General features: G+C 39.9%; 1 protein-coding gene across 1 annotated transcript in view; it reads right to left on the bottom strand.

Annotated features, from left to right (window-relative positions):
• CNTNAP2 (contactin associated protein 2) overlaps nt 1–27,507 on the bottom strand; it is a 1,694,842-nt gene that overhangs the window by 803,955 nt on the left and 863,380 nt on the right. The window contains exons 6-8 of the mRNA XM_075827067.1: nt 24,757–24,941; nt 21,899–22,042; nt 16,945–17,209 (exon numbers count right to left, since the gene is read on the bottom strand). Coding sequence (XP_075683182.1) covers nt 16,945–17,209; nt 21,899–22,042; nt 24,757–24,941 — 594 coding nt within the window. The remainder of the gene's footprint in view (nt 1–16,944; nt 17,210–21,898; nt 22,043–24,756; nt 24,942–27,507) is intronic.

The raw sequence follows: 27,507 nt of genomic DNA, 5'->3' as shown, positions 1-27,507 counted from the left end.
ATTAAAAATAAAACACATGTAAAGCTTTTACAGGCAGATTCGATCATATGTTGGAAGCTCACGTTAATCTACTTTTGTATTGCTTCTTATGTTTTAGCCAGCCGTTTTACCGCCACATTTTATCCTCAATAATGCAGCTACAACACCCAGAACCCACGTGGTTGTTCTAGACAAAACATAAAACCCAAGAGGGTTCCCTTTAAGCTATGGGACATGAACTTGATTTTAATATAATTAATGTGTGCAGTATTTGAAATCATAACCTCACTATGTCTTATTTTTCCTTCTTTGATGCATTGGCTGTAATTTAGCATTTATTAAAAGAAGTCTTCACTTATATGCCTAGTGTAGGGCTTAAGGGGGGGAGTCTCTTTGCTCTTCTGTGAATCCTTGTGTCAGGCCCCAACCACTAAGGCCCTGCACTATGCATAACAGTGTGGGAGATTTATTAATATTGTCTTAAAATGTCCTAATAGGCCTCATGCACAGGAACGTAAAACGCCCGTAATTACGAGCCGTAATTACGAGCCGTAATTACAGGCCCATAGACTTCTATTGGCCACGGGTACCTTCCCGTGTGCTTACGGGAAGGTGCCCGTGCCGTTGAAAAATATAGAACATGTCCTATTTCTGGCCGTAATAATGGCACGGGCAGGCCCATAGAAGTCTATGGGGCTCCCGTAATTACGGGTGGCTACGTGTGTGCACCCGTAATTATGGGAGCGTTGCTAGGCGACGTCAGGGGATAGTCACTGTCCAGGGTGCTGAAAGAGTTAACTGATCGGCAGTAACTCTCAGCACCCGGGACAGTGACTACCGCTGGAGTTAATAGTATTAAAAGTTAACTTACCCAGAACTCTTCTTCTTCTTCCTCCAGTCCGGCCTCCCGGGATGACGTTTCATCCCATGTGACCGCTGCAGCAAATCACAGGCCAATCACTGGCTGCAGCGGTCACATGGACTGCCACGTCGTCCAGGGAGGTCGGACTGGATGTCAAGAGAGGGACGCGTCACCAAGACAACGGTCGGGTAAGTATGAATTTCTTTTACTTTTACTGCGGAAAGGGCTGTCCCTTCTCTCTATCCTGCACTGATAGAGAGAAGGGCTGCCGATTAGTGCAGTGCAATTTTGCAGCGAAAACGTGCCCGTAAATACGGGTGGAATACTGGTGACACCGGACCCGTATTTACGGGCACGGGTCCGTAAATACTGGTGCAATATGGGTCGAATACGTGTGACCAAGGACCCATATTTACGCCAGTTTTTATGGGAGGACAAAAATAAGTTTGTGTGCATGAGGTCTCAGCCATACTCTCCTACCCATACCGATATTGAGCATGGAAAGACTCTACTGAACGCTGGGTGGTACAATTGCAACCATACAACGCCAGCAGAGTATCATGCACGGGTCTTATTAATTAGAATTAGACTCTTCGTCACCATACGATTGCCATGGCAACTGTACTAACCAGTGTGCAGGTGCATTTCTTCGTACACAATGTAAGTTTGGGTGGGAGAGTACAACTGGAGGGAAACCTTGAACAAGATAAAACTAGATCAGAAAGGCAGAAACTACACCAAATATGTCTCATTGGCTCACGCTGTATGATAAATTTGGCGCATGTTGCTAGACATGTTAGACATTTTCTTTCCCAAACGCCACCTCTTGGCTGGCGAAATTTAAACCCATATTCTGCGCCAAAAGAATGTCTTACACATTTAATTAGTCTGTCGTATTTTACAACTCTTCTTAGCCCCACCCTTTTCTAGACAATTTTCAAAACTGTTGAGGAAGATGCAAAAATTATCTAAAGCACATTATAAGTTTGGCGCATGCCATGTATGCCACGTTTTTGGTGCAATTTGTGCCAGAATTATCGCACATTTTGCTTAGTAAATCTCCGCCAGTGTATAATTTTTGCCCGGATTGTTCCTTTAAGCGGCAATACAGATGATAATTATTACAAAAACAAAACACCAATAGATGTTGCTCTTAATGAAAGACTTGTCAACCCGAATATTCCTGGATCTGGAAATCACATGGTTACATATGTTTACAGTTGTCAAACACTCCTTCATATAGCAGGGACAATCTTTTTATGAACTAAGGTTTATGAGATTGCATTCCAAGTATAAAGGCACAGGCATGCAGCATAAATAGGCCACTAAAAATCTAGTGTAACTTCTTATCAAAGGTATATATTAACCTCTTAACTACATCCAACGTATGGGTACGTTGGAGCGATTAGTGGTCAACGTGTCTAAAAACACAGCAGGCCATCTTTACACGTGGCCCAGTGGGAGGCGTGCCCCCCCAATTGCGTCTTTTTGCGGCTATAACCTATCACTGTGCCACAGGGCACAGTAATACGGTGGGGATTGGTGCTCTCTAGGACGGCACCAATTCCTGCCGTGTACTTGTGAGGCAGTGGTGATTGTGCGACACCCCCCCATCGCTACCATTTGTCGATCAGCATAGCGGGCGTTTCAAACACACTGCACCAGCTCTGCCCGCCGCATTCCAGTTAGGAACGGTGAGCAGAGCTGGTTTGATAGTCTGTGAACCGAATACTTATCCTTGCCGAGGCCTTCCGTGCTGCGATCGTCCTCTACTGCATCCTGCTGTGTGAGCACTGACTGTGATCATCATCATCAACTGTGCTGCTGCTGATTTTTTTTTTTAGCAGCAGCAGCACTAGTGATTCCTAATTTTCCCAGTCCCTGTTCCTGTCCCCCTCAACACCCCCCCCCCCACTCCCACCCTTCTCCATGTATATCCTACGGCTGCTGATCAGTGATGGCGGTCACAATTTTTGGCACCAGACTTTTTTTTTTGTCAGTTTTGCCCCATCTCCATGTGTGTGCCTTGCAGCCTCTGAGCGCTGATCAGTGACCGCTATCACTGATCGGCATTTGTGCAAATTTTTTGGAGCAAGTTTTTGATTTTGGGCCTGTTTTTACTGCACCATTTTTGTGTGTGCCCTGCGGCCAATCAGTGCTGAGTGCATAGTCCATAATCAGCCTCAGTGGTAATTTATTGACGCAGGTTTTTTTGGTCCTTTTTTTTGAATCCATTTTTCTGCTAGCACCGTCTCCGTGTGTGCTAATTTTATGGTGCAGGTTTATTCTTTGGCCTATTTTTACTGCACCATCTTTTTGTATGCGCCCTGCGGCCACTGAGTGCTGAGTCTATAATCGGCCTCAGTGGTAATTTGTTGACTCAGGTTTTTTGGGGCCTTTTTTTATATCTAAAACTATAAATAAGTTTTTAAAAAAAGTTAAAGAAAATATAGTTAGGTGTAACTAGTACCTGCATAGGTAGGAAGTTAGGGTAGCGGTAGTTTTGGTGTAGCTAGTACCTGCATAGGTAGGACGTTAGGGTAGCGGTAGTTTAGGGGTAGCTAGTACCTGCATAAGGGCCTTACGGTAGCAGACGTATAGGTTAGCATCCGTTTTATAATAAAAAAAAATAGCATTTTCGGTTGTTTTAGCTATACAATTTTTATAAAGTTAGTGTCAATTTACTGTAGTATATTTCTTATACTACAGTTTTTTCTAAAATATAGTGTTACATTCAGTGTCAGTGGTTACTGTAGCTTATAGTTTTAGTCTAAATTTACTGCAGCCAATTTTTTATCACCTTTATGTGGATAACTTCTACACCAGCATCCCACTATTTAAATGACTCTCCACCAGAAATACTGCAGCAAGCGGCACGGTACACAAAAAACAGATAGGCCTCCCTAAAACACTGCTTGGCCAATGTGTCAGAAGGGGTGAGAGCAGGGCATTATGCAGCAAAAACGTGTTGTTCGTCAAGTATAAGGACAAGAGGGATGTCCTTCTCTTGACCACAAGACATGGGAACGGTAGCACCCCTGTCCCTGTATGAGGTACCACCACAGTGACCCACAAGCCAGATTGCATCGTGGGTTTTAATACGTACATGGGAGGGGTTGATCTCTCAGATCAAGTGCTGAAACCCTATAAAGCCATGGGAAAAATAAGGGTGTGGTTCAAAAAGGTGGCCATGCACAGGGCCGCCATCAGGGGGGTATTAGGGGTACTGATGTGAGGGGCCCGGCCAAACCTAATTGAAAGGGGGGCCCGGCAACTGCCGCGACTTGACTTTGGTAGAAAAAAACGGGCCCCTGCAATGGGGCCTGTTTTTTTCACCAAAAGAATGTCGTGAGCTGCGGGCCCCCCTCTCATCATGGGGGCCGTCAAACACCGCCCGCGCGCGCGACAGATCGCGCGCACCCGCAAACTCCCACGTGTGTGCACTCGCGAGCTACTGCGAGACCGCAACCCGCGAACGACCGCAGTCGCGAACGCCCGTGCGCACCCGCGAAAGCCTGGAAGCGCGCACCCGCAACAGCCTGGGCGCTCGCAGCCACGGTAGCATGTGCGCACCCGCGATTGCACACGCGCGCGCAACCGCGAACGAAGCACACGCAGCCGCAGACACACATGGACACAACTTACCTGGAGCCTGGCTGGAGGTGAAGGACTGGACGTCTGGACCGAAGACATCGCCTGACGAGGACTGGAGTGGGAGCCAGCAGCTCATCTGACACAGTGAGTAAAGTGTCTCAAAGTGCTGTTTAAGTATGGCCCTGTTCACACAGAGCATTTTGCAGGCAGAAAAAAAATCTGCCTCAAAATTCTTTAAGGAAAAGTTTTGTATTTTTTTAAGCTGGTTCACAAAAAAAAATAATTCCAAATTCTGCTGGACCAACTGCCTATTTAGAGACAGGCAGCAGCTCCAGGAGCGACATCATAAGGGACACACTAGGCGGATATGCTGAGTAAAACTCCACAGCTTATCCGCCCCGGTAGCCGCAGGGAATTCTGCCAGCAAAACCGCACCAAATAGTGGTGCAGGTTTCGTGAGGCATGTCCGCTGCGGGAATCCTGCAGGGAAAAAAAAAGTTTAGACTTACCCCGGCCGTAGTTTAGGTGATGCATCTCTCTCTTTTCTGAACGTAGCCCCGCCTACTGGGATGACGCTGTAGACCATGTGACTGCTGCAGCAGTCTCATAGGATGAAACGTCATGACAGGAGGCCGGGCTGCGCTAAGAATAGAGGATTGCGTCACCAGGACTACGGCCGGGGTATGTCTAAACTTTTTTATCAATTTAAAATGTGCCTTTTTTTTTCTCATTGGTGATTTTTGCGGCAGAACCGCAGCATTTCCGCAACAGATGAGCGGCGATTCCACAGAATAAATTGACATGCTCGCGCATTGCACGGACGTATTACACGTTCGTCTGAATAAGCCCTAATAAATAAGGCCCAGTTCACAGAGTTTTTGGGCCTTGATATTGACTCGGACACTGCGTCAGAATCAGCACCAAACAACTTCCAAAACCGCCTCCCATTGATTTAATCTGAAATCAATGGGAGCCAGTCGGGGAAAAAAGAAAAAGCAGCACGTCCTTTCTTGCCGCTGTTCCGCCTCTGACCTCCCATCGAAATCAATGGGAGGCAGAAAATGCATTTTTCGCTGTGTTTTTTGTCTGCTGTCCTCAATCGCCGCTGGCAAAAAAACGTGGCAAGATAGTGTGGGCAGGTCAAAATCTGCCTCAAAATTCGGTGCGCAGTTCCAGGCGGTCGCGAGTGCGCACGCGCGGGAGTTTGCGGGTGCGCGCGATGGGTCAGTCGCGCGGGCGGGTGGGGTTTGACGGCCCCCATGACTAGAGGGGGGGCCCGCAGCTCACGACATTCTTTTGGTGAAAAAAACAGGCCCCATTGCAGGGGCCTGTTTTTTTTCTACCAAAGGCAAGTCGCGGCAGTTGCCAGGCCCCCCTTTCAATTAGGTTTGGCCAGGCCCCTCACATCAGTACCCCTAATACCCCCCTGATGGCGGCCCTGGGTAGCATGATATAGTACTGGACAAAGTGCCGTTAACAAGTGGTGCCACGGTAGGGGGGTCCAGAAAATTTAGCTGTATGGGGCCCTGAAATTCCTGTACGGGACCCTGGCCATGCACATGGTACAGATGGCATTGTATAACGCTTAAGTGCTATCCAAATGTGCAGGCCAGACAGGGTCATTCCTTAATTTTCAAGAGGAGATTGTCAAGGTGCTTGTGTTTGAAAACCTGCTGAAAGTGAGGGTGACCATATTGTACCAGGGCAACACCTTGCCGACATCGTTCCCCAAACTGCAAAGAAGGGAAGATCCAAAAAAGGCGCAGAGTGTGTAGCAAAATGGGCATAAGAAGGGACACCAATTATTAGTGTGACACCTGCCCCGAAAAAACTGGCCTGTGTATAAAGGATTTCTTCAAGGCTTAACACACATCTATGAATTATTAATTTTGTTATTTATGTACCCTTTTATTATACTCTGATTTGCTTTTCACAACTTACACATGCCCCCACATTATAAATTGAAATACCAGTAAATACGGCCTAATTCACATAAATTCATACAATAAAAACCTATGGGGTCAAAATGCTAATTATACCCGTAGTTTTCTAAATGGGGTCACTTTTGGGTTTTTTCAGGAGGATTTTATTTATAAATGTTGAGGTGCCTTTTCTCCTTTAGTCCTTGTGGAAATGAATTTTTTTATTTTTTTTGCTAGACCTACATTTTATTGGAAAAAAATTTAGATTTTCATTTTCCCGGCCTATTTCAATAATTTCTGCAAAAAACCTGTGGGGTCAAAATGCTAACTATACCCTTAGATAAGTTCATTGAGGGGTGTAGTTTCCTAAATGGGATCACTTTTGGGGTGCTCCCACTGTTTTGGTCCCTCAGGGGCTTTGCAAACGCGACAGGGCCTCCACAAACCAATCCAGCAAAATCTGAATACCAATTAGCACTTCGTCCCTTCTGAGCCCTGCCGTGTATCCAAACAGCCGTTACTGACCACATATGGGGTATTGTTTTACTCAAGAGAAACTGCTCTACAAGTGTTGGGGTGCTTTTTCTCCCTTAGTTCTTGTGGAAATGAAATGAGCTAAACCTACATTTTATTGAAGAAAAAAAAAAAATTGATTTTAATTTTCACGGCCTATTTCCAATAATTTCTGCAAAAAACCTGTGGAGTTAAAATGCTTACTATACCCCTAGATAAATTCTCTGAGGGGTGTAGTTTCCAAAATGGGGTCATTTTTGGGGGGTTTACACATTTTGGCACCACAAGACTTTTTCAAACCTGACATGGTGCCTAAAATATATTCTAATAAAAAGGCCCCAAAATCCTCTAGGTGCTCCTTTGTGTCTGAGGCCTGTGTTTCAGTCACTTACCACTCTAGGGCCACATGTGAGATATTTCTAAAATCTGCAGAACCTGGGCAATAAATATTGAGTAGCAATTCTCTGGTAAAATCTTCTGTGCTACAGAAAAAAATAGATTAAACGGATTTTCTGCAAAAAAAATGAAACTTGTACATTTCACGTCCACTTTGTAATATCTGTGAAGCCCCTAAGGTTTAATAAACTTTCTAAAAGCTGTTTCTAATACTTTCAGGGATGCTGTTTTTAAAATGGGTGATTTATGGGGGGTTTCTAATATATAATGCCCTTAAAGTTACTTTAGAACGGAACTTGTCTCTGTAAAAATAGCCTTTTGAAATTTTCTTGAAAATGTGAGGAATTGCTAATAAAGCTCTAAGCCTTGTAACGTCATAGAAAAATAAAAGAATGTTCAAAAAATGATACCAACATAAAGCAGACATATGGGATATGTGAATTAGTAACTATTTTGTGTGGTATTACTATCTGTCTGACAAGCAGATACATTTAAATTTAGAAAAATGCTAGCTTTTACAAATTTTCTCTAAATTTTGATCTGAATGTATTGACCAAATTTTACCACTAACTTAAAGTCCAATGTGTCACGAGAAAACAATCTCAGAATTGCTTGGATAGGTAAAAGCATTCCAAAGTTATTACCACATAAGTTGACGTCAGTTTTGAAAAAAAGGACATGGTCCATAAGATGAAAACAGGCTGTCTCCTTAAGGGGTTAAAGTGATTCTCTAGCACCAAATAAGTATGATTAAACAGAGTACAAGAGTAGCGTAATGGGTTTTACGTTAATATACTATGGCTTTCAATGGATTTTAGTATAAAGGGTATGTTCACGTTCCACACTATTTTTTTGTTGGCCCAAATGCAACTATAACACTGCAAATAATTTGCAAATTGAAAATATCCTACCATTTTGTGTATACATGTCATGTGTATCCATGGTAAAAGACAACAAACAAACCTTATGTAATGTGATCCTGCAGTGATATGTTACATCAGTGACACTGCCCCATGCTTCTTGCTAATCTATAGACAGCAGGTAGGGGTAGAGTGGAATAACACATCACGGCAGGATCAGACTGCACACAAGATTTGATTGTAGTGTGTAACCATAGAGACATGCAAAGGATCTGTAACGTAAAATGGTAGATTTTGTTTTTACATTTTGTTGCTAATTCTTTTATTTTATATGCATCAGCACACACATATTCTGCTATAACCTATTCATGGTTGTGGGTTATTTTGTTATTGTTATAATGTTTGCTTACATAAAGTGTATTTATAGATAGATCCTTATGTAAGCGTTCCTGTCCATGGACCTATAGGATCGGTGTGCACAATACTCATCTGTGGACTTTACTAAGTTATAAGAAACAGACTCTCATTCATTTATTCATTCAAGCAATTCAATCGGAATGTATTCCTTCCGTCATACAGCCCTTACAATTATCACGGACAACATGCAAAAAATGCTCTTGGATCATAGATAAAACTAGGTAATAAAAAAAAGTCAATTAGCATGAGAGCAAGACTCTTGGTTATGTACTAAAAACCCTGGTTATATTTTAGTAACACAAATAAACACATAATCCAGAGCTCTGTCTGCTCTTAAGAGAAATAATGCAATTTGGAAAAGTCATTACAGAACATTGCCAGACTTATTCCGATCACAAACTGAAGAGCTTGTAATTTAATCACGACTCTGTATCATTAAAATTGCATCTGCAAGAACAACTGATGATACTGTATTAGAAAAATCATTTATTTTCCACTTGTACTTCAAACTTTCTCTTTCCACTTCAGTGTAAACTCATTAGCCTATATTTTATCACAATACAGGTATAGTAATGTGCTATGCAACAAATGTTTTATTTTCAATCACTAGACGGAATATCATAATGATTGCATCAAGGAAGGATACAATATTTGTGATTCTTATACTGGACTTAATAGAATAAAGTAAGTTTTAGTGAAATATATAGGTGTTGTATAGGAGAAAATAAAGTTTTCTGCTTTCTTATAGAAACAATGCCACACCTGTCCATGGCTTGTGTCTGGTATTTCAACTCCACTCCATTGAAGTGAATAGGGTTGAGATGCAATACCAAACACAATCTGTGTTCAGGTGGGCCACTGTTTTAGAAGAAATGCAGCTATATTATTCTAATCTGGGATACCCCTTTGTGTTCTTAAGTCCTCTATGCAAGAGAATGTCTGCATCAGATCATGTTCACACAGAGCTATTCTGTGGCAGTTGCTTCTCTGCTGTATTTTACCATAGAGGCCACATAACTTATTTACTATTTTACCATACAATTTATTATTTATATTTGCATAGCACAACAGTATAACATCGATATGTGACCAACGTGGGTCCAAACTTTGGGACCCCCGCAATCATGAAAAAGCATAGACTACGGTCTGCTGATCAGTGAGAGCAGTGTCGGACTAGAGTATCTTGGGCCCACCAGGGGAAATAATTCTTCGGGCCTAGCCGTTGGCTATATAGAAATAATGTGACCACTCTTAAAGGGGTTTTCCCATCAGAGACATTTATGACATATCCACAAGATATGTCATAAAAGTCAGATAGATGCGGGTCCCACCTCTGGGACCCGCACCTATCTCTAGAACGGGGGCCCCTAAACCCCGTTCTATTGCTCTGTGTTGTGGCTTCCGACCATAAATTATGGAAATTCGCTGACCTGCGCTGTCTCCATAAGTCCCATAGAACTGAATGGTAGTTACAGAAACAGCATAGCGCGCATGCTACGCTGCTTCACGGCTAAGCGAGCTACACTGTTTACGTAAATTCATGATCAGAAATCACAGGCTTCAGCCACAACACAGAGCAGCACAACGGGGTTTAGGGTGCCCTGTTCTAGAGATAGATGCGGCTCTCAGGGGTGGGACCCTTATCTATCTGACAATTATGAAATATCCAGTAGATATGTCATAAATGTCTCTGATGGGAAAACCCCTTTAATTGTGTAGTAAATTGTGTGTAGTAAACAAATACCAATATTACCACCACATAGTGACCATATAGTGGTAGACACCAGTCCTACACAAGCGCTCTGCAGACCATATAACTTAAAGGAATTTGCCCATCTTAAACATTTATGGCATATCCACAGGAAATGCCAAAAATGTCTGATAGACGCTGGTCCCACCTCTGGGACCTGTACCTATATCTATAACTAGCCTCAGAATCCAGGTGGATACTAGAGGAGATAGGGTCACGCGTGCACGCAGCTCTCTGCATTCTATTCAATGGGAGTTACGGAAACAACCGAGCAAGAGCTGCTCGGATGTTTCCATAACAACCATACAACTGAGTAGAGAGAGTGCTGCGCGCGCGTGTGACCCTCTCTCCACTAGTCTCTGCCTGGTTTCTGCTGCCTGTTCTTCATATAGTTGCAGGTCCAAGAGCTGGGACCCGCATCTATCAGACATTATTGGCATATCCTGTGGATATGCCATAAATTGCTAAGATGAGAAAACATCTTTAATACAAGATTGAAATACAGTGATTTGCCTGTGATGTCTTCTCAGATTGGAGTCGCTCACTTTTCCTCTTCTTCTTCATCCGGCCCAGATTGCCCTGACGCCTTCTCCCGACTACGAATCACCTCTGGAGAATTTGCAACACAAAACATCTTTGGGTTCTCGCTTTTCTAGCACCTCCCCATTCCTCTACAAAAACCTCACCATTTATAGTGCCCTAGATGGAAATAATGCCCCCTTGGTGCCACACACTATAATAGTACCCCATTTAGGCCCTGCAATAATAATAGTGCCAAGCTCTGTTCCCTATAGATAGTGCCACACACAGCCCCTGTAGATAATGCCACACACAGCCCCCTCTTGTAGATATTGCCCCACACAGCCCCCCTTTTGTAGATCATGCCACACAGCCCCCCTGTATAGTGCCACACAGTCCCCCCTAATAGATCGTGCCACACATTCCCCCTAGTAGAAAGTGCCACACAGTCCTTCCCCCTTTATAGTGCCACACATTCCCCCCAGTAGATAGCTCCACACAGCCCCGTCTAGTAGATAGCGCCACACAGCCCCCCAGTACATAGCGCCACACAGCCCCCTAGTAGTGCCACAAAGTCCTCCCTAATAGATAGTGCCACTCAGCCCCCCTAGTAGATAGCGCCACACTGCCCCCCCTCCCTAGTTGACAGAGCCACACAGCCAGCCCCCCCCAAAAAAAATTGTACTTACCTAGCCCCGTTCCCGCGACGGACGGAGTGGTTTACCATCTCAGATGGTACCTTAGTTTAGGTCAGCATCCCAAGGATGCGGATACAATTGAATGTGGCAGTCACTAGTGACACCACCAGCATTAGGTGGGCCCCACAAATGTTATGCGCCAGGCGGCGTGGGCCCCCTCGTGCTGCGGGCCCCATAGCAGCCGCTATCTCTGCTATAGTTGGCAGGGGGTCCTGACTCCTGAGTGTATAGGGGCCCTGGGCAATTTCCCAGTTTGCCCCTCCCTTAAAGACGTCCCTGCCTACAAGTGTAAGCAGCGGGGCAGGGAGACTATGTCTCTCTGTTCCGCTGCCGGATAAAAGCAGCCTGCTGACCTGGTCCTCCGGTGCGCCAGTCCGACGCTGAGCGAGAGGAGGACCCAGAGAAAGTGGAGTAAGGCTCTGTTCACATATATGCTGGCTTTTTTGTTATTCCTGTGAGAGGAACAGAATAACAAGAAAAACGGAAGCACTGGATCTGTTGCATGAAGGAAACCAACGATGCCCGATGGAACCCATTAACCAGAAGTAAAAGACTGGGCATGAATAACCAATTAGAAATTTCCTCTCATTAAAAGATACAATTATATTTTACATTCTTATATCAAAGTGGTTAGGTTATTGCAAACCATATAAAGGCTCATATACAATAGTATCTACTGTATCCTCCACTTTTAAGTAAAAGCCAAAACTTTTCCAATAGCATCCGCTATTCTTTAAATAAACTATAGTGGAAGTTCTCCATACCATATTACTATTCCATAGGTCTAAGTTATAGCATAAATACACACACACACACACACACACACACACACACACACACACATACACTAACTCAATAATGTCATTACTAGACTGGAGCTTGCTTCTTTTCACCTCTACCTGTGCTGCATATATGACACAAATCTATTCAGAAAACTACAATAACTACATAAAATTGTTTAGGACAATGGAAATGATGTAGCCTGCTTTTCCAGTTTCAAAAGAAAAAGATCTAAACCTTTTCATTGTTTATTCTATACATTTTTCAATGATTGTATCCTACCATGAGATACACAGCACATTAACTTAAATGTCCTTGCACCTGACTGTTGCCAATAATGAAGTGTTTACAAAGCAATACAGCTATTCTTAAATATACACTTTCAAGACATACACACTTTGCAAAGGAGCTGAAACGAAACATCCAAACAGGGCATTAAGTATACAGGAAGACAGTAAATAGAAATGCTTCTAGCCGCGGAACTTACAGTAATTGTATACTGAAATGATAACATAATGCGAGCCTAGCAAAATAATGCACAAAATGGATATATTGAGAAAATTTCCTAGCACAAAGAGACTAAGAGTAAAGAATGGTTTCACACCATCAGGAGAAGAGATTAGTTGGAATGAAAAATATTATTGTCCCATTTTAGCTCTCTCAACTTTTGTGTATATCTATTTTACTTCAAGGAGCATCATTATATATGTAAGACTTTCATCGGTTAGACTCAAATTGTAACTGTAATTATGAACGTAACCTTTTCAGGGCCAAAACTATTCTGATTAATTTCATAATATATCTTAATAGTGGTTGAAAATTTATTTTTGTATACAAAGTTACAAATGCCCCGATTCCCTTCACAGATCCATAGAGTAAAATGATAAAATTCTTGCTGCCTGCAGTTACCACCAGGGGAGCTTCGGAGGACAAATTGATACAGCTCCCAATGAACTCAATAATAATTCTGTATGCAGTAAATTCCTAAGATTTCCCCTAGAGGTCGATGTAGCCAGCCAGAAATGTATAATTTAACCCCATGGCTATGTGAAGGGAACCAGGGGATTTGGAGCTCAGTAACATAAGAACAGAATTCTAAATCCTTATAAAATACATTTTTAAAAACAGTACAGACTTTAGCACCTAAAATAAAATGATAGAGGTACACTTTTTAAACAGTGTTATGTGCAGAGTGAATGTAGGGGTGGACAGAGCAGGAAGTTTGTGAGGTACAGTTACTGTTGAGGATCATCAGCAACAGCCATAGCAACATCACAGATTCTTGTTCAGCATTATGCCTGGCTGCAGCGGATGACGTTTGAGGCTGAAGACTTTAAGGTTATGTTCCCACATAGTGTAAATACTGCCGATTTCATTGCGGAAAATCTGCAGCGCAATACAGTAGCAGCAGAATGGATGATATTTGAACAAATATTCATAAATTGACCTGCGCTGCAGTTTTTTAATTGACATGCTGTGGAATTCACGAGTTTTCTGCTGCTGCTTTTCCCCATTGAATTCAATGGGGAGGTAAAACCCGCAACAAATTGTAAATGTTGCGATTTTTGCACCGAAAAAGCTATGTTTCAGACTCAAAAAAAGAAAAAAAAAGGTTGTACTTACCCAGATGTTAATGCTTTTCCATCCAGGCCGGCCTCCTGGGATGACGTTTCATTCCTTGTGACTGCTGCAGCCAATCACATGAAACGTTATTCCAGGGGGCCCGGCTGCAGGACAACAGAGGTACGCATCGCCATTACCGGGTAAGTATAAGGTTTTTTTTTTAACCTGCTGTTTTCCGCAGTGTACTTTTATATAGCATATCCACCATGTGTGAACGTACCATAAAGGGGAACTGCTTCGGGAATTCCTTGCTTTTTTCTCATCCCTGGTGGTGAACTTCCTGGAAATTTCCTATTGTTTTCCTGACTGCGCTTTATCAAATAATTTGTGTACCGACCTCTGGCCTGAACCTGAGTTCTGAACCTGAGGAGTCAAACTATTCTAGCCAGGTCCTGGGTTTATAGTCGAGTACGGAAAGTTACAGCTTTAGCCAATGGCTTTTTATGATGTATACTTTAAAACGATACCATGATAGAATATGGGTGACAGATACCACTGTTAGAAATCCATCACACCCTATGGTGGTATCCATTTTATGCATCCATCACCAATGGGCTATAATGGAATCTGTTTAAGGAATACGTCATGAAAAACTATTAAAGCACATGGCGTATCCGTTTAACAGAAGGCTGTGACGTATGCCATGCAGTGGCCTCCGTCGCCCAACGGCTACCGTGTTAAAAACAAGATACGTCTAACGTATACGTTTTTTTACTGGACTCAATGAAATGGAATAGCATGGTCCGCTAAACTATTCTATACTTTTTTTTTTCGGTATACTGATGTATACCAGCCAGGCAAAGGCCAAAAGTAAACTCTATTGGCCTCCGTCTAACAATGCAAGCCTAAGGACACGTTTAGCGTGTTCATTGGGAATTTTCCTGACATAGAGGCTAAATATAAATAAAAAACGTGATGTGAACCGGGCCTAAGAGTTGAATGTATTAAATACTATACTAATGTATCGTCCCCCTAATAGATATGAAATACATAATAAATTATTGCAATGATAAACATGTTCTGCTCTGGAATTCTGAATGAGTATATCTTTTGTACTTTTATTAAATATTCATTTTACTCCTATGGGACTTTACCTTCACCTAAGGTATGGTATATATGTGAACTGATTTGCTTATGACAATATGACACTCATAGAAAGATTCCCAAGGGCTCTAAGCTGCCTTGTGGCAGCAGGTAGATTTATCTGATGTAGATTTATGTGACAAAAAGATATCCATATCTCACAATTCTCATACCCTTGCCTTTGACAGGACATATAGAGAGACAGGGCCTTGAGTCTCAGGATTAACAATGAAATGTTAACTAAGAGGAGGAAAATAAGCTCAAGGCGAAGAAATTCAATTTCAGATTTTGAAAAAAAAAAATAAAATCATGAAAAGAGCTGAAGGCCCAAAAAATTGTGTCATCTGAGTAAAATATAACTGCAAAGCTACCTTCCTAATTTGCACAACAAAACTTTGCAGATCTCATGAGACAGCTCTGTTCTGAGTTAACTCATTTGAATATAATTAATTTGAAATATAGCATTCAGCAAACAACTATTCTGTACCGTTCAACAAACAATATACTAATAATTCTGGAATTTAAATATATTTGGCTTGTTTCATTTTTGAAAAATCTTTCCTTGTGTTAGATTTTTCATTTCTTGTTAGCTCTAATATAAATGGAGTTTTCCTGTTACACTTCTATTTCCAGTGCATAAAGCCATATTCTTGATAAAACAGCAGCCTAGCTGGCAAGGGGGTACTGGTAGGGCATGTACCCCAAGTGATGTGGGTGTAGTGGATTGTAAGGTGCAAGTCGTACCAGCAAAAAAAAGTTAACTCCTTTTTTTTCCTTTCATTTTTTCACCCAATATATATACTCAGTGGGTATTACTTTATTTATTTATTCCTTTCCGTCTGAATTTTTCTCTTTAGTTGGGTCATGTGGCCTCTTTCTGTCCTGATAAAATCTACAGCAATTAATATAGTTGAGAGTTAGCCTCTTCACTTCCTAATTTACTGTATGGACTGTACCAAAGAGGTTCTCCATGAGGGGATACAGAAACTTATGATACTAACTACCGATGAGCAGATGCTTAACTGTAGCACAGTATAAGTTATGAGTGGCGACTTCATTCATTATAACTATATGATAGTTATGTGTCTGCTCATCAGTAGTTAATGGCAGTTGTTTCTGTATCCCCTCTGTGGAGATGTTTCGTACAATCCATACAGTAAAGCAGGAAGTTAAGAGGCTGACTCTTATCTACATTAACTGCTGTAGATTTTATCAGGTCAGAGTGAGGCAATGTGACCCAACTGAATAGAAGAATTTAGATAGAAAAGAATAACAACATAAGGTAATACTCGCTGAATATATATATTGGGGGATAGGTATGTAATGATAGAAAAAAAAAAAACAGAGTGCTTCTTGAACCATAATGTTTTAATAATAAAGGGCGTATATGCTATTTTGCATGGTGGAGCAGTACAGGGCTGATATCCAGAAGTTTCAGTGCCATGTCAGGGCAGGCTGACTATTGGGCTACTGAACTATGATCCACGTTTGCACGTGAGCATACAAAAATTTGTATGAATTCCTTCTTTGGGGAGATGAATCAAACTCAATCTTTATTCCAGGTGAAAGCAAACACTTCTGTCCTGGCATTGCTATAATCCCATTTTATGATGATTTGCTTTTTAAAGAAATTGGTTTAGGCAAACCCTATTCATATGCCCTACTGTGGAACAAGGGTGTTATAAAGGGGAATCCCCAATTTAAAACTCCCTGAATTTAGTCAGAGTGGAGAGTTACTAAAAAGAATCTGTGTTTGCACAGAAGGCTCATTAATGTCAGTGGCTGCCATAGTACTTCATTTTAGCCTATTCTTGGGGTTCTGTTTTGTGCTAAAGGGTTATCCAAACCATACAGCCACTTTAATTAATCCCTGTTGAGCTACGAGTCTCAAAGTTTAACTAGGATTTTGTATATGAATTGAGTTTGGAAAACAATTACAATTACCTACCTGAAGAAATGTCAATACGATTTTTCTTGGACTTCGTAATGTTTATGTGCACAAAAACTTTCCCTTCTATTAGGTCTATTTCAACACTACCAATTTCATCTGAAAACGTGGTGAAAAGCAGGAGACCATTTGGATTCCAAGTGCGGAAGTGGAAGCTTAGGGATAACACATCTTCAGCTTCTCGTCCATGGACTTCCAAGTAGCTTGTAGCATTAAAGAAGACAGGAACTGCATGCGATTCAACACAGGTAAAACTTAAATTGTCCTGAAAGTCAAATAAATAACAGATTAAAGTTTGTAAATTTAGGAAATCTATGAGACTTTTATAAGCTTTAGATAAAAAACAAAAAACATTGTCATTATTCTCTAAACCCAATGAGCTTTGTTATTGTATTTTTTGTATTTCTACATTTTTATGTATAATTACGAAGAAGAGACTATGAGTTTTCTTGTGTGATTGTTGTTTTTAATTACTTATCTTTTACTTTTAAGTCATTGAACATATCTGTAATTTATATTGGAACTTTTTCTCTACTGATTAAGAGTTTCATAGCTATTTTGTGGTGATTTGATATTGTTTATTGCTGAATTGGAAAATTGATATAAAATGAATCTCGACTTTAAATACTGTGTTATTTTTAGGTCCAATATTCTGTATTGATTAATTTCTTAATATATCTTTAAAGCTTTTAAAACTCAGTTTTTCTGATATCGTTTTTCTAATAGTTTTTTGCCATAATTTTTACAAAAAACGTGGCAAACAAAGGGTTTTGACCATGACGTGTTAACACAGCCTTAAAATGTAAAAACTGGGAAGTAAAATTATACACCGATATAACCCCCATTTTAATTTGCATGCATTACCACAGTGTTGACATATATTTAACAAATACAACTGTAAAAGTAGACTTGTATGGTATGTATGAACTCCTCACAGCTTACAGTTTTTTGAAAAGTACATTTTGTTTGCATAAGAAATCTGCCTGAATACGCATTTTAGTCACAAATTTAAATTTTCATTCAATTTTTGCTTATAATCACTCTTTGACGCAAAGTTGCTTGTAGGCACTTGTGTATATAAATTATCAAGTTGTATTTTTATACATGGTATGCTGTGCGCTCTCAAATGCAGATTTTGGAAGCATAGTAGCTGTTTGCTTTGTGCAGTTTATATTTTTAACATATTTGTTAATGTTGATCAAATATATGCCAACAGCACGTCAAGACAACTGCAACCATCAGGTTGTCTGCATTGTGGAAAAATATAGGAGTGGGAATGCACTCACTTTTCAAGGAGTTTAATCCCTGTATTTTATAAATTGTTACTTTTAAAAAAAAAAAATGTGGCTTAACCTCTTAACTACGTGCAATGGATATATCCATCGCAAGCAGGTGTTAGTTCCCGCATAGTGACGGATATCCGTCGCTGTGATCGCGTGAGTACTGCCAGTGTCTGCCTTCAGCAACAGCCAGAGGCATGGCCTAGTAGATTGCCTGTCAGTTTTACACTGACAGGCAATAATTCTTTGGTATACTGAGTATACCAAAGCATTATATAAGCAATCAGCAGATAGCATGGTGAAGTACCCAAATGGGACAAACAAAAGAGTAGAACAGTTAAATAAAGTTTACGAAAAAAAAAGAAAAAGATTACAGTAAAAATAAAATAAAACCACTTTTTTCCCCAAAAAGGGTTTTTATTTAGTAAAGGTGTAAAATAAAAATAACACACACACATATATGGTATTGCCGCGATTATAATGACTCAAACAATAAAGTTAAGACATTATTTAAACCATCGGTTGAACGGCTTCCAAAAAAAACGCAAAAACAATGGCAAAATGCCTTTTTTTCTAAAATAAAACTTAAACAATAAGTCCCATTTACCCCAAAATTCTACAAATAAGCCCACATATGGCCACTTTGACGGAAAAATAAAAAAGTTCCGGCTCTTTTTATGTGGCGATGCAAAAACAAGTATTTTTTTTTTTAATAGGGTTTTTATTTTGCAAATGTAGGAAAACATAAAACCTTTACATATTTGGTATGCCCGTAATCGTGCCAATCCATAGATTAAAGGTAACATGTTATTTATGCCGCATAGTGAGGGACGTAAATTTAGAATGTGAAAAACAATGCTGGAATATCTGTTTATTTTTAATTCTTTCCTAAAATAAAGTTAATAAAATGTAATCAATATATTATATGCACCCAAAAATGGTTCAATTAAAAAATACAACTCGTCCCGCAAAAAACAAGCCCTTGTACGGCTATTTCGAAGGAATGAAAAAAAAGTTATGACTCTTAGGGTATGTTCACACGGCCTATTTACGGACGTAATTCGGGCGTTTTTGCCCCGAATTACGTCTGAAAATAGCGCCTCAATAGCGCTGACAAACATCTGCCCATTGAAAGCAATGGGCAGACGTTTGTCTGTTCACACGAGGCGTATATTTACGCGCCGCTGTCAAATGACGGCGCGTAAATAGACGCCCGCGTAGAAGAAGTGACCTGTCACTTCTTTGGCCGTAATTGGAGCCGCTATTCATTGACTCCAATGAATAGCAGCGCTAATTACGGCCGTAATTGACGCGGCGTTCAAGCACCTGCACATGCCGGTGCGGCTGAAATTACGGGGATGTTTTCAGGCTGAAACATCCCCGTAATTTCAGCCGTTACGGACCCCCGCCGTGTGAACATACCCTTAGAATGCAACATTGAAAAAACAAAAAATAATCCTTGGTCATCAACGTGCAATAATCCTGGTCATTAAGGGATTAAAGAGATTGGCATTTCCATAAAATGAATTACCTATCCCCAGTAAAGGCCAACAATAGCTGATCTGCCAGGGTCCGACTCCCGGGACCCCCGCCGATCAGCTGTTTTGATGCCTTTCCTTCATTTCTACTTGCTCACAGTGAATTGTCGACACAGTGTCGCAACGGCAGTTCACGTTATTACAGCCTTCTCCCATTTACTTCAATGAGAGAAGGCTGTAATACTGGAATTTTTGGTCTCTACGGTTCTATTGAATTTATGAGGATATGTGCATATATATATATATATATATATATATATATATACATATATACAGACAGTCCGTGTCTTGGGCTGTCTGATGAGCCCTTAATTCAGGTTAAGAATTTGTAGTCGGCACACCTTGCTTGTGTTACAAAAATATATATATTTTTATTGGATGGATGCCAGAGGCTACATGTGCGACGTCGACGTTTCGGTCAGACAGACCTTCGTCGGGCACTGAGCCGTGCTGGGGACTGGATCGGTACAAAGTATAATGCGAATGTAGCGCTGCTGTGGTCAGTAATCGGCGGCTTACCGCTCTGAATGGGCGCTTAATTCAGTTGTGTGATGTTCACACAGGGCTCTCAGTCTGGGGAAGACAGCCATGCTAGCCTGTGAGAGGCACCAACGTGTAAGGTACAGCTGCCTATGTTTTGAGGTACTGGGCATTTATATATGCATTTATAATGAAAAATTACACTTTGCAACAGATGTGCATGATCGTCCATGCGTCTATAAAGTGCAGAGTGACATTTTGACAATGTGTCAGGTGTCTAATTAAAAAAAATAATATATATATATATATATATATATATATATAAACAGTCCAAAAGCAAATGGACACAGCACTCCAACATACCATAAATTGGGCCATGTGCTCGTTTCCAGGGGATGAATCAGTTCCCAAATTTCAATATAAAATGACCATAGAACAAAGTAACGGCACCAGGACTTCAGAATAGATGAAACAGGGTGGATTTATTCACCTCAAGTGAGCGACGTTTCGGCAGACGCAACTGCCTTTCTCTCGCTTGAGCAGCCAATAAATTCAGTGCATGCACAGTAAATTGCAGGAAAATGCAGCGCTTGCAGCAAAATCACGGCAAAACCGATACAAAATATTGCGATTTGATGAGAACTTGTATATGCACCCTTATAGTGCTGATGGACCTTATCCCTCTCCCATCTTCCGTCATCCCTTTCACATTGTACGCAAAGCTTTCTGGGCTTGACTTGTTCACAGCTATGCAGACTCATATGAAACCAGGCAGGAGGGTTTGCTACCATGATTTGTATGTATATGTAAGCTGATGACTTATTACATATTTAATAAGAATTTGTTTTTCCATTTTTATGGAAAGCTTGCAAATGGAGATTCTTGTACAACTTTATAACTAAGTTCTCTCTGCAACACTATAGGGCAAATAGGCACTAGGATGACAGGATGATCATGGATAATGTAATTTCTAAGATGTTAACGTGAGTAATGCGACCATATCAGGGTCTGCACAGAAGAAAGATCCTGGAGCTGTGAGCATCAGAAAAAGAGGAACGAGCCAGCAGTGGAAAGCAAAGAACATACAGTAGGAATCCTTAGAAAAATTGAGAAAGTGGCAAAACCACTTTAACTGAGCTTACAGAAGGATGTTTATCAGCACTTAAACCATGACTTTCTCTATCCCTTATTCCTATTTAACCATATATTTGTAAAAATATTTTTGGAAAAATTAATTTAAGAAAATTTGAAACATTTTATTCAACATGTTTCAATGGTAAAGCAGCCCAGCTTCTTACAAATAAGAATAAAACGTGTGATGTAAGTACATTCATGCAGTTTAAAACTAATTTTAAAAATACAGTGATTGAGTTTTGGATTTTTCTTTAAAAAAAAAAGCAACAACATTTCTAATGGATTTTTGAAATGAATAACTTTCTATTGCTTCCTCCAAGAAAGAAGTATACTCCCTTTATCCACTACATAGCATACATTGAAAACACGAAATTCAACTAAAAGTGATTAAGCAAGATCAGCTTTTACCATTTATTTTATTTTTTAAGAAAAAAACAATGATATTTAATGGGCACTAGATAAACAATTGCTCAGTGCATCATACTTTTTATACAAAGGAAAGGTTATAGGTGTCCAACTTACCACACTATAGGAATTCATCTTCTTCCTCCTGGCAAGATCAGTGATATTAAGTGAATTGTACTTAATGCTTTCCATACAACCCTTGAAATTTCTTCTGTTGCTTGAGCTCGGCTTTCCAGACAAAGGCATGCCTCCGAAGGTTAGCTGGAATGGAAATGAAACATTATTGTTATTATAATTATTCATTTGTTTTGTTAATTTACAAGATGTTCATCTGTATACGTCACACTCTTAATCTTCTTAATCCTCAAGAAAATAATGTATCAACTAATTGTGAATTTATTTATTAGTATGCACTAAACTAAGCTTAGTAAAGTTCTAAGGATTCAACAAAGTAACGTTACTGCTAGGGGCTCCTTAACTCCATGGCATTAAAATTGCAAAATTATTGTAGCGATTTTGGTGTTTCTAAATGCAAACAATTCCCAAGCAGCCTTGCAACAAAACACAAACATATGACATATTTGAAATGCTATATTTTATGGCAATGCGGAATTCCAGTTTATTTACAATAGTTACAGCCCCAACCAAGGTCTATATCTAGAGGTACAGTCCGCATATTTAATTCAAGCACACAAGTATTTCCTATCCAAAAAAGAGAACGTGAAGCAGCACTCAAATAAAGTGAATTTATTCATCCAACATGGAACCACAACGTTTCACCTCCTCTAAGAAGGCATTTTCCACTTGAAAATGCTTTCATAGAGGAGGTGAATCGTTGTGGTTCCATGTTGGATGAATAAATTCACTTTATTTGAGTGCTGCTTCACGTTCTCTTTTTTGGATATCTAACACATAAGGAGAGGCCACTCCTTTATTTTTGAAGGTTTGCACCAGCCTAGTCAGGCCCTTGCTTTTTTCTTCAAGTATTTCCTATGTATTTTTCTTCATGTATGACTATTGTTACGTCGATGGCCGGGGGTCACCATTCTAACTCACCCCCTGACGATCCCAGCCATGCACATCTCTCTGCCCGGCGTCCTCCTCCTCCTGGCAGACACCGGCACTCTCTTCCGGGTCCTCGTGCTGTTTCCCGCAGCCCAAATGGCTGCTGGACTATAAAAAGGGGCTCTGCCCACTGGTTCCTTGCCTGAGCGTTATTGTATACCCTAGTTTGTCTTGCTAAAGGTCTCCCAGTGTTTTCCAGTTCCCAGTATTACCCGTTCCTGCTGCCTGTACCCTGTATCCTGTGCTATCGTTACCTGCTGTAAAAGCCAAGTCGTGTCTTCCCGCTGCATCCGCGGCATCACCTGCTGTGAAAGCCAAGTCATGTCTTTCCGCTGCATTCGCGGCGTCACCTGCTGTGAAAGCCAAGTCGTGTTCCTGCCACTGTCTACATTGCCTCAGGTACCCGTTCAGAACTATAGACATTGTTTTGTACCTTTACTGTACCTAAATGGAGGACACCAAGCAGTTCCCTAGAAAGTTCATGGTTACTGGCCCATCACAATGATGTGCGGACACTGTCGGGAACCAAACTAAGCATGGCGGTAACGGTGGACCCGCTGGATATACAACAAAACCTATAACTAGGAGTCTGACACACGAGAATTGGATTAAGAAATATGAAAGTTTATTGAATCAAATTTAAAAATACAAACAAACACATGTATATAAAATTTATAGAGATGTGAACCACAGAAAACAATGGACAGCCAGAACACATATCTCGCAGAACAATGCTGTGCAAACAGACTGAGCACACCTGTGTTGAATAACAGGTCATAATGGTGTGCAAACAGCCAATCATGGGTCACTTAATAGGTGCTCGGAGACAAATGCAACAAAGGTATATAGATGTTGGTAATAAATCTGCACAGTATGTCTAAAGCAGTGATACATCCCAGTTACAAAAAGAACAAATTCAACAAGTGACCGAAGATAAAAATACATTATAATGAACTGTGCAAGATGTGCACATGTCTCTTACCCATGACAGGATGCAAATGAAACTGACTGGCGTCCACCCCGACGCGCGTTTCGGCCCGGAAGCCTTCGTCTAGATTTATTACCAACATCTATATACCTTTGTTGCATTTGTCTCCCAGCACCTATTAAGTGACCCATGATTGGCTGTTTGCACACCATTATGACCTGTTTGCACAGCATTGTTCTGCGAGATATGTGTTCTGGCTGTCCATTGTTTTCTGTGGTTCACATCTCTATAAATTTTATATACATGTGTTTGTTTGTATTTTTAAATTTGATTCAATAAACTTTCATATTTCTTAATCCAATTCTCGTGTGTCAGACTCCTAGTTAAAGGTTTTATTGTTTTGTACCTTGTTGGCCAGCTGCTACCCCGCTACGCGGTACGGCCCAGTGGGTCCACACCCCGCCTCGTGACAACTATAAACAAGCAAAAAAGGCAGCTTTGCCTGTTTTAAGGTTCTTAACATCTGTATAGTGGTTTCCATTTATAATGGAGACAATGATGCAGTGCCAAATCTATCCTCGACAAATTCCCCCGGCGCCTGTCAGACTTCATTGACTTTTAATGTGGTGCATTGGGTTTCGTCCTGTGTCCATCACGCATGCAGCACTATTCTACTCATCAAATCTGACGGAATCTGCGATGAAGGCTCCGAATTGAGCCTCCGATGCGGATATGAACAGAGTTTTATTGATATATCCACACATTTTTTTTTTTGCATGAAACAGTAATAATAATAATATATCAACACATAAAACAAAAATACAATTTACATAGAGAAAAAGAATGTCTATAAAAAATAAATTTCTTAATGTTTTAGTCAAATACTAAAAAATGCATCACTTTCACATTAATTATTGAAACCGTTCTCAAAATGTAAACTTTAATTCTTTCATAATAGAAAATAATAATTTATTCCTCTTACCTCAAAATCTAGGTCTAATTTCACAAACTCTCCATTAGTTTTAAAATGCTGCACATGGTTGTCAAGTGTAAGATTAATATGTTTTTTGTGGCGGTCTATTATGACGGAATGCCAGTGATGGTCATCTAGAAGACTTCCTGTAGTCACGGTGGTATGGCCATAAATGTTCCCATACTGGTTACTTCCTGATATGGGAGAAATAAATTATTATTCTACTGACTGCATATGAAAGTGTATAACATACATTACATGAAATAGTATCTCCAACATTTTTAAGCAATCATTAAAAGAGATTTCCTCACCACATTCCAACGACTCTGGTTTAGAAGAATTTTGTTAGAGGGGATGGTTTTGGTAAAGGAACAGAGGGGGAGTTTATTAAGACCGGCATTTCATTTAAGAGCAAAGGAGTAATATGCACCTAATTATTTTCAAGAGGTGCACGCCAAACTTCTTAAAGGAAATGTGCCATCAGTAAATAACCTATTGTTTAATTTAAGTTTTTATGTTTAACACCATTTTTTAAGAATTTTTGTTGATTTTTTTCAAATTTACAATGTCATTATCTATGTTAAAAAAATAATCCTAAAATCTTGAAGTTTTCACTCTGGCCACTGAGGCTCACAATGGACTAACACTTGTTCTGTACTAATCACTTCTCCTCATTATCGTAACAGGAAGGATTACAATGGCAGGTAACACCCCTAAATAGATAACACAGGATCCACCATTGACAATAGATGATGGCTACCACATTCCTCCTATCCTTTCCTGCACAATGACCACTGCACAGGTCGCAGAGCATGCCTAGAAAAGTCTCCCATAGAAGACAACGGGTCCCCTCCTGTTTAGAGGTTTCTATGGTCCATGTGTCTGCTGTTAAGCATATCTCTAAATGCTGTTAACAGCAGATCAGGCAAGATGGCTGCCCCCATAATCATGAAAAGAAAATAGAATTAAAAAAAAGTCTGCATCTAAAAATAAAAACAGATTTGAAAAACATTTCACCATCTGGTTTAAATAGGGAAAAAAATTTAGATGACATATTCCTTACAATAAATTAGGTGTCTCTCTGGCTGTCCCTGCACTAGAAAGAGAAATCTACGCCAACCATGAGATGGAGTACTTTTAGTTTCTGGCATAATTTATGGGGAATTTATCTGGCAGTCATGCCCTCCCGCTAAGCCCTACTTACTGTTTTTTAAAGGAAAAAAAGGAGGCAGGGACAGCGTAAAAATGCAAAAATCACGCAAATTATGACTTTTCTGTGCCAGAGATGTAATAAATTTCCTACACTGCATCAGATAGAATATCCACTAACAGAGAACAATTACTACTGCAACTCAACATTGTATCCCTAACTATCATACTGTTCCCCACTCCTGTACTGATGTTTCACTGATCTCTGTTCCTTTATATCTGTATGGACCACAAGCATTACATTGATTTTTACAAAAAGTGTTGTATATAGAGGCACCTGTGAAGTGTAATGAACACTAAAAAAAAAAAATCTCTATTTGTTTTATTTATTTTTTTAGTTAATTATGTTTTTATGTGGATAAAGGTGAAAAATATTTTTCTGTTTTATTATTTGAGAAATAATAAATTGTATTGCATTATAGTTTCTAATTATTGTTTAAAGGGGTTATCTATACGATTCGTCTCCAGAGAGCTCCGCTGAGCCCTCTGAATGGCTGCAGCGGTTATATGCTATGTTCATGTAAACAACTACCAGAGCGACAGCGATGGATTGGCGGATAGGTAAGTACTGCTTTTTTGTTTTATTTATTTCATTTGCAGCCCCTAAGAAAAAAATTTCACTTCCCGGATCACCGCTTTAAAGAACAATTAGAAAGTATTAGGCGATACATTTTTAAAATAGATTTCTCATGAAAATTGATTGATGTTAAGAAAAAATATTATTTATTTATGAACCATACTGTATATGTTAAAATATTTCTCAAATAATAGAATGGAAAAAATTCTCTGAACATTCTTTGTCTACAAATTTTTTTATTTAACTAAAAAAATAACTAGAACAAATAGAGATATGTCAATGTGACCCGGGTTTTATTGTGGATAATTTTTTTCGCACATTTCCACAATGGGATTACCAAAATCTAATTTCTTTACTGCACAGGTAAATAGAATTTAATGACCATATTGTCACAAATGTCAAGGAAATGATATGTCACTTGTCTTTTTATTATAAGAATAGAAAGGTGGAAAATGAAATGGAAAATTGAAGTTGACATGTCAAATAGAAATGAACCTTTTGTCAGATTCCAGCTCATGATTTTATTTCTAAGCTTAAATAAGGATACTTTCAATGCACTAGAGTAGAAAAGAGCTCATTGACACAGTTGACAATGACAGTGAATACCAAAAATACCAGGGAATAAGTTTTAAAACATTTTACAGATTTTAAAAAGCCAAATCAGCGCAATTGAAATAAATTATGATGGTCTTTGGATCTGTGCTGTAATATAGGAAGGATTGTGATGAGTAAAATGCGACCATTGTAACTAAGGCTAGGTTCACATCATGTTTTGCATCTACTTTCGGCGCACATGCCAGCAAATTCTCAGAAATTATACATCTATGGTGCCAATAGGCAATGATTAGCAAGACGTTTAGTCAGTATAGGTTGGTATATTTATGGTTTACTATTTTCAATATAACTGTAAGTAAAAAATAAAACTGTGCAGTATATGTTTTTTAATGGGAGTCAATGAGAGGAATTCATATTTA

The sequence above is a fragment of the Rhinoderma darwinii genome, chromosome 5 (genome assembly GCF_050947455.1).
Source record: "Rhinoderma darwinii isolate aRhiDar2 chromosome 5, aRhiDar2.hap1, whole genome shotgun sequence".
Taxonomy (NCBI): Eukaryota; Metazoa; Chordata; class Amphibia; order Anura; family Rhinodermatidae; genus Rhinoderma; species Rhinoderma darwinii.
Note: the sequence above shows the minus strand (reverse complement) of the source record. Positions and strands in the feature narration are given on the sequence as shown.